The 9,162-nt window shown below is 32.6% G+C and overlaps 1 protein-coding gene and 1 long non-coding RNA gene across 2 annotated transcripts in view; one reads left to right on the forward strand and one right to left on the reverse strand.

The window, feature by feature from the left end:
• LOC122530678 (peroxisomal N(1)-acetyl-spermine/spermidine oxidase-like) overlaps window positions 1–7,731 on the forward strand; it is a 10,358-nt gene extending 2,627 nt beyond the window's left edge. Inside the window, exons 3-7 of the mRNA XM_043657836.1 lie at window positions 1,027–1,377; window positions 2,782–2,973; window positions 5,072–5,397; window positions 6,177–6,455; window positions 7,431–7,731. Coding sequence (XP_043513771.1) covers window positions 1,027–1,377; window positions 2,782–2,973; window positions 5,072–5,397; window positions 6,177–6,455; window positions 7,431–7,603 — 1,321 coding nt within the window. The 3' untranslated portion in view covers window positions 7,604–7,731. The remainder of the gene's footprint in view (window positions 1–1,026; window positions 1,378–2,781; window positions 2,974–5,071; window positions 5,398–6,176; window positions 6,456–7,430) is intronic.
• Window positions 7,732–8,524: 793 nt separating this feature from the next.
• Window positions 8,525–9,162, reverse strand: part of LOC122530693 — a 15,069-nt gene continuing 14,431 nt past the window's right edge. The window contains exon 4 of the long non-coding RNA XR_006307073.1: window positions 8,525–9,132. This is a non-coding gene — a long non-coding RNA (uncharacterized LOC122530693). The remainder of the gene's footprint in view (window positions 9,133–9,162) is intronic.

Here is a 9,162-nt window from a genome sequence, read left to right on the forward strand (position 1 = left end):
TTAAGCTCTAGCCGAACACTTGTAATTTTCTTAACATTTTTTGAAAAGAGGGGTTTGAAAAATAATTAAAATTCTTTTATAATAATTAAAATTCTATATATACGATGATAAGTTTATAAAAATCAACGCGTGGGTCACTTAAAAAGCCTGCCTGGTTCGCCATCATTGGTATAGTATATACAGTATTATATAGTATAGTGAAGTATAAACAACACATTGGTTAAAAAAATATGTTTATAACAGCGGGAAAAAAATTTGAAAATTTTTAACGAGAACATTGAGCTTGTTTTTCTTTTAGATACCAGTTCATCAATACTTAATTTGATGTAGTAACAGTACAAAAAGTATTTTCACTTGCTTGATGAACTAATGATACAATTTACATCTGAAAAAAAGAACCTAATGTTGAACTTCAAGGTCAAACGTTTTCTTCTCTTTTGCTCTTTGTATTCTACATATCTTCAAGCAACTTAATGATTGTGTGGTCTTGAAAAATGGCAAAGAAGTTTCTCAATCATTTATCGTGCTAACAGCGACTTTATGTTCATGAACATGTGAATATCTGTATTACGTAATGTTTATATTTCGAATAATGTGAACAGTTAGCTTTATCATTTGATTGTTCAGACTCGCACTGATGCTACAACTATGATAGATATCAAATGCTGGCGTAATTACGAAAATTACGTGAAATAGACATCCACGCATGGTCCGAGAACCATAAAGTCGCTGTTAGGACGCACTGTCAAATGTCCGCAGTGTTAAATGACTTGCCATTTCCCAAGAGAACTATTCAGGCACCTTCGTCATGAGTAGAGTACAATGCAAAAAAAAAAAAAAAAAAGAAAAACGTTTGACCTTCATTCATCCTTTCATTATATTTCATTTTTGTTTTAACGTTTTAACGAAATTCGCGGCAGATTAGCTGGCGATTCTCTTCGTTTTCACCGGCAATGAGTGGGAGAAAGGAAAAATATGCGAATGTGTTAACGACAACGAGAACGTGACGAGTGTTGTTGTTTGCAGACCAGGAGGCCGAATTCATTCGTGTTGGCTGGGCGACGTGGTGGCCGAGATGGGTGCAACCTGGATCGAAGGAGGGTGCGTGGCGAACCCGGTGTTCACGCTGGCGGCCCAAGAGGGCCTTCTGAAGCCGCCCCTCTTCAGGCCCGATCCGAGCCGCGGACTTTTCTGCACGAGTGACGGCCGCGCTATCGATCTGCCCGTCGGCATCACCGCTTATCACACGTTTCGACAGATCGAGCAACAGGCGGCCACCCTTTTCTCTCTAGGTTCCGGCCGCACCCACGGTACGTTGCTGAATTTCATGGGCGTTCGAATTCAGCAGGAGCTGCACAATTTTCCGGAGGAGCAACGGTACAGTGGTTGCCCAGGTCAACTTTATAACTCGGCGAACTATATGTCGGCGGTGATGTAAACAAGTAACCGCGTCCAGCTTCCTGGTGCAGCTTCGCGGAATTTTATCGTCGCTTCGCAGTCCGCGTGCATAATAATAATAATAATAATAATAATAATAGCTCTCTGACGTCCTTGCACGGGCTGTCGACGCGTGGTAATATCAATTTCACGCCAAAGCGAACGCTTTTTATGTAAGAAAACTTCTCCGAGTAACAGGATCTATTTCCATCAGAGACAAAGTAATAATCAGACATCAGAGGGGAGGAGAAGCGTTGTATTGTTCCGACGTTCAATTTGCACGGTTTATACAGGGTGTCTCGATCGAGCCTACTTGAATGAAATTTGCTCGTTTTTGAGAAAAGAACGTATTTTCGTTTAACGAAGACTTGCTTCTATATTTACCTTTTCCTCCTGTTAATTGTTCTTCTCTGACACATTTACAGTTAGCTAAATTCTTACGTGATTATACTATATTATACTATATTATATTATACTATATTGTACTATATTATAATATAATATAATATTGTACTATATTATGCTATATATGTAGTATATTTATAGTATAATATAATATAGTCAAGTAAGAATTTAGCTAACTGCAAATGTGACAGAAAAGAACAATATTTTACTATATTATACTATAATATAGTACAACATTATATTATACTATAATTAAGTACAATATCACTATAGTACAATATTATACTATATTATATTATATTATACTATAATATAATATTATACTATATTGTACTATATTATATTATATTATATTATATTATACTACAATATAATATTATATACAGTATAATATAGTAAAATATTGTTCTCTTCTGTTACATTTACAATTAGCTAAATTCTTACGTGACTATACTATTTTATACTATAGTATATATATATTATATATAATATATCATATTGTATTATGCTATATTGTACTATATTATACTATATATAGTATATTTATAAGATAATATAGTACAATATTAAATTATAGTATAATATAATATTATACTATATTATAGTATAGTGTAGTACAATATTGTGCTATATTTTGTGCTATGTTACATCATATTGTACTATATTATACTATGTTATATTATTCAAATGCACAAATTCTATTCTTCTTCCTCGACTTCGCGTAGGATCACCTCCCATTCGGTTGTACCACCCTGTACATTCTAATTACTTCCATCAACTCTTCTTCTTTTCTTTTTTCTTCTGTTTTCATCTCGGACGCATGACGCGCGAGATTCGACAATCAATCAACGTTATGTTACGTTACATCACTCCGTACTTAACGACACGGTATTGCGAACTGTTCCCCCTTGGTTAACGTTAGTAATCTTGCGGTTTCAGGTATGACGCGGCCCGAGTGATGTACGGAATGACGAACTGCGTGAGGTGTCGATGCGGCGACGATCTGTCGCTGGTTTCTGCGGACCAGTTCGGAAGTTACATCGAGATACCCGGCGGCAACGTGAGAGTGCCCCTTGGATACGTCGGGGTGCTTGCCCCCCTGTTACGAGATCTGCCGAGCTGTGCTCTCAAGTTGGTCAAAACCGAGTACATACAGGGTGATTCACGTAACATGCACGCCTGAAATAACTTTTCGAATTATTGCGTCTATATGAAACGTTGTTCAACAGAAAAGTTAATCTTGCGGTTTAGAGGAAGGTAAAATATGGCGTATCAATTTTTTTTCGAAATTTTCAAGGTCTATTTTTTTTTAAATTGCACCATATACATTTTTCATCGTAAGTTGGAAGAATATTAAATTCCAAGTAAAAAAGTATCAAATCACATTGGTCTTAAACCTGATGATTGAAGAGATATTTCACGGTAATTAAAAATCTACGGTCTTGTATGGTCATAGTTGAAAAAAAAAAAAAAAATCAAGATGATCTCGAAAATTTTGAAAAATTTCACAAAAAATTGATACACCATATATTTTGCCTTTCACAAAACCATACAACCTTTGTATTGAACGATTTTTCATTAGACGCACAATTTAAAATTTATCAGTAGTGCAAGTTTAGATGAATCACCCTGTATATTGCTGGCACAAGAAAATTCATTTTTGTCACAGAGACAAATTTGTTACATCATTACATTCTTTGCTGCCACAGTGACTTTTGCTTCTTTTTAACTATGTTTATTGATCAGTTCTTCCTCGGTAATTTCCGGATGTCGAGCTTAATATAGATCGTCAAAGAGGTGACTGATAGAATTCAAAATCCGTTGAATATTTGATGAGATGCGATCGTGTTGCACTTAGAATTATTAATCGTATTATTAGCAAACGATGTCTATTCCAACATTTATTTTATCAACTATGAAAACTAATCTATCTCAGCGACTTCTCCCACGACAAATTCTTGGAGTGTATTATGTATCTTTCTCACGAAATATTTTTGGAATATTTTAATGTGCCTTCACCTCTTGTTTCCATTTGAACTCTCAAATTATTCATTGCCTGTTAATCCGACAATTGCACTGCGGATTTTCATGCACTTTGAAATTCAATTGAAACAATTGAAGAAACTAGGAATTTAAGTAGAAAATTGTTTCTTCCATTGTGCCATTCTTCTTTGAATATTTTATACATTTTTGCATGTCAGGTGTATTTCCATAAATGCATAAAGAAAAAACTGCGATCCACTGATGTAATTCGCTTTTATCAGAATATTTAGAATGTACTGAAACATTTAGATACATCAAATCATGCTTTAGAATTTTAAGAAACATGAATAATTGAGCACCACATTTGATAAGAGTCAAACATCAAATTTTCAGTCGTTACCTTATTCTAATGCATACGTCCTGTTTTCTTAATTTAAAATAAAATTCATACATTAAGTTTCATGTATTTCCGTATACGAATCATTCGGGATAAACATTTGCAATTACCTACCTAAATTTATTTAAATTGCTACATTTAAGTAAATGGTATTTATTCTCTTCCTTCTGAAAAGTTTGACGTTGGACACTCGCAGTGTACTCTGGAAAAAAACTTATCTTCAATCGACCAAGTTTTATTTATTAATTCGACGATCAACCAAGTTTTAGTTATTATTTATACTCGACGAATTATTATTATTTATATTTGACGAATTATTATTATTTATATTTGACGAATTATTATTATTTATACTCGACGAATTATTATTATTTATATTTGATGAATTATTATTATTTATACTCGACGAATTATTATTATATACACCTGACGAATTATTATTATTTATATTTGACGAATTATTATTATTTATACTCGACGAATTATTATTATTTATATTTGACGAATTATTATTATTTATACTCGACCAATTATTATTATTCATACTCGACGAACTGTTATTATTTATACTCGACGAATTACTATTAGTTACATTCGACGAATTATTATTATTTATACTCGACGAAGTATTATTATTTATATTTGACAAATTATTATTTATACTCGACGAATTATTATTATTTATATTTGACAAATTATTATTTATACTCGACGAATTATTATTATTTATACTCGACGAATTATTATTATTCATATTTGACGAATTATTATTATTTACACTCGAGGAATTGTTACAAGTCGATGGAAGATAAATTTTATGAATTAACATTTGACGCTCCCACTTGACAGATACTGCAAGCCGGTCAGTTGCATTAGATGGGGCGCGATCAGCGACTCGTGCCCCCGAGCGGTGGTGAAGTGTTGCGACGGCGAAGAATTCCCAGCTGACTACGTGATCGTCACCGTGTCGCTTGGCGTTTTGAAACACCAGCACGACAAACTCTTTTGCCCGGCGTTGCCCGCGGAGAAGGTCGAGGCCATTTGCAAGTTGGGCTACGGATACGTGAACAAGGTGTTCCTGGAATACGCGAGGCCGTTCTGGGTGTGGAAAGAAGGGAGCATCAAACTGGCCTGGTCAGCCGACGAACTCGCTGACAGATGCGATTGGGTGAAAGGTACTACGTGCTACGACGAGTATCATTCTTGAAGAATGTTGAACGCACACTGTTGACCGGCAATTTAACGAAGCTCATCTCACGTCGTCGTCTAAACAGTCTAAATCAACTTCAAATTTAAACGATACTCTGCATATCTCTTGTATATATTATATTTTATTATAATATCTAGTATAATATATTTTTACATTATATTTATTATAATTAATATATATTTTAGTAATTTTTTTCTTTTTGGGATGTGATAAACAGTGAGCAGCAATCATGAAAGTGAAACAATCTAAATAAACTTCAATATACTTTATTTATTTTAAAATGAGTTCAAACAAAATGTTGCATATCACTTATGTATATTGTATTTTATACGTGTAATATATATATACATATTTCAGTAGTTTCTTTTTTTTGTGTGATAAATTGTATAGCAATCACGTACGTGTAACGATACACAATCTGGTTTTGCAAATTTGCCCGGTTCTGGAGGACTAACGTCCGATAAATTATCAATTTCCACGTCACTACGATATATATTTCAAAATCACTCAGTCAATCAGGCAAAGCATATGATTGAAATTTTTTGCAACGTTAAGAAACTTAAATATTAATAAAAGTAATTTTTTTTTTTTTTTACAATAAAGTGAACACGACGAAGAAAGATTTATATTACCCTGAGTGTCGAAAGTGAAAATAGCCGACGCAAGTGCAAACACGAGTTAACTCGTGAACCGGTCGACAATGTGTCCAAGTGAATGATTAATTGATACATTCGTGTACGTTAGGAATCCCGATGGTGGAAGAGTTGCCGAGCTCGCAGCATGTTTTGTGCGCGTGGGTTTGCGGACGGGAGGCAGCAGATATGGAACTGTGCAGCGACGAAGAGGTCGTGGAGTCGATAACGAGAGTTCTCCGACAGTTTACCGGCGATCCTACGCTTCCTTATCCGGCGAATCTTCTCAGAAGCAAATGGTGCATGGATCAATACTTCGCCGGTTCGTACAGCTACATGGGAATAGACAGTACTGTTGGTCATCAGTGTGACTTAGCTAGTCCGTTACCAGGTACAAATATTTTTTAAAATATATATTTCGTATATAGTATATACTGAATGTAGTGTAAATTATATTACAGTATAATATATACCGAATATAGTATAAATTATATTACAGTATAGTATATAGTAAATATAGTGTAATGTATATTATAGTATAGTATATACCAAATATAATATAAAGTACATTACAGTATAGTATATACTAAATATAGTATAAAGTATATTATAGTATGGTATATACCAAATACAGTATAAAGTATATTACAGTATATACTAAATACAGTATAAAGTATATTACAGCATAGTATATACTGAATATAGCATAAAATATATTTCAGTACAGTATATACCAAATATAGTATAAAGTATATTACAGTACAGTATATACTAAATATAATATAACGTATATTACAGCATAGTATATACCAAATATAGTATCAAGTATATTACAGTACAGTATATACTAAATATAGTATAGAGTATATTACAGTACTATATACCAAATATAATATAAAGTATATTACAGTATAGTATATATTAAATATAGTATAAAGTATATTACAGTACAGTATATACCAAACGTATATTACAGCATAGTATATACCAAATGTAGTATCAAGTATATTACAGTACAGTATATACTAAATATAGAGTATATTACAGTACTATAATATAAAGTATATTACAGTATAGTATATATTAAATATAGTATAAAGTATATTACAGTACAGTATATACCAAATATAGTATAAAGTATATTACAGTATAGTATATACTAAATATAGTATAAAGTATATTATAGTATAGCATATACTAAATATAGTATCAAGTATATTACAGTATAGCATATACTAAATATAGTATCAAGTATATTACAGTATAGTATATACCAAATATACTGTAAAGTATATTATAGTGGACTAAATATAGTATAAAGTATATTATGAGTTTCGAGTGTTTTCTGTTTTTGTTTGTTTTTTAGGCAGTTGCGAGCCTATACCGCCGATTCTTTTATTCGCCGGTGAAGCCACGATTCCAGGACATTACAGCACGGTACATGGTGCCAGACTGAGCGGCATTCGCGAGGCGGAAAGAGTAATTGAACTAACGAAACGATTCGGTGGTCCGCCAACTAAGACATCCGACAAGAGCTGAGCTCCTCTGTCCTATTATGCTACTGTGCTAATTCTGTGCAGGTATAAAAGAGAGATCAGCATATATGCGCGAACGTCCGTCATTTTGTCTAAAAGCTGAATTAATTTTCTGAGAGATGTACTCTGCCATTTTTTATTTACACTATATAATTATAAATAAAATGTAACTCTATTCATGTATTATATAATTATATTTTTTTGTTGTAGCATGTTTGTTTGCTGTACTCGTATACACCACAAACTGTTAATCGTAATAAAGAATGTTTTAGCATGTACAGCTAACGTTTCATTCAGTTTCTTTTTTTTTCTTTCTTTCATGGTAAAACTCTAATTTTACTGGCAAGGGGGAAATGTTGAATTTTTATTATTAGACTAAACACAGAAGATTCGAGAAATATGTATAGCTGCTCGTATTAATATTCGAACACTAATTATTTAAAACTGTTACAATTTCGTACAATAAAATTAGATTCACTTTAAAACTTCTGAGATGAATCTTTCACATCGTGAAGTTTCTTGAAAGTGTCATGTATTGTCGTAAAATACGTAAAAACATTGGAAAATTTCTGCAGTAGTCTTCACAATGACCTCCTAAAACTTGACGACTGATTTTCTTTTATTTCGTATCTTGATTATCAGATAATGAAAATGAAAATGTTACGATTTCGTCGTCTATCAATAATTATCAATTTTCGTCGTCTGAATTTAATACTTGAAATTCAATAAAAAATCATATATCAAGTTTTAGAAGAGGCTTTAATCTTTAAATCCATTATAGATTAGTTACAGAAACAAATTTTCAATATTTTTACGCACTATGATAATTTACGACATTTTCAAGAAAGTTTCTTTCACTTTTTACACGATGTGAAAACACTTCAAAGAATAAATGAACGCTTATGTTAGAATAAAATGAATAATATATCTCGAGAGTACAAGAGATGAGCTCAAGTTTATTATCCTACGATTTCATTTCATAAAAAATACGACAGCTGAAGCATTTAGTGTCCGAATGTTGACGCGAGTAACTGTACATACAAAGCAATCTCAAAACTTTAATTACGTTACATTCAATATATCGTTTATTCCACCGAAATTGTTATAACGACGACGTAACAACAGAGGCTTTCAACGTTTATGTATAGCATAATAAACACTCATGTATATGTTTATTACAACGAGTTGCTACATACATATTTCTTTTATTACTTTCCGTTGGTCCCGTTTAACAGCAATCCACGTTATTGCAGATCCGAGAAAACGTTCTTACATTTCACAAGCGGCAACAGTGACGTTCATTTATATTTCTGAAATTATACAATTCACATTACCATCTCCCTACTATTTTCGTCGCTATAAAATTTCCTTCGCGCATGGTTCAAAATATACTTGCTATGAAAAATTAGGTAGGCTTTCAGTCAACATCCGCCAATCATATTACATATGGCGTAAGTATGGTGTACAAAAGTAAACTTGATTTATGTGCGTTAAATCAACCAGTGCGTACGACAATAGTCTTTACAGCTTCTTCTTCTTATTCTTTTTTTTTTTTTTTTTTTT

Source organism: Frieseomelitta varia, unplaced genomic scaffold (genome assembly GCF_011392965.1).
Source record: "Frieseomelitta varia isolate USP_RPSP 00005682 unplaced genomic scaffold, Fvar_1.2 scaffold_352, whole genome shotgun sequence".
Lineage (NCBI taxonomy): Eukaryota > Metazoa > Arthropoda > Insecta > Hymenoptera > Apidae > Frieseomelitta > Frieseomelitta varia.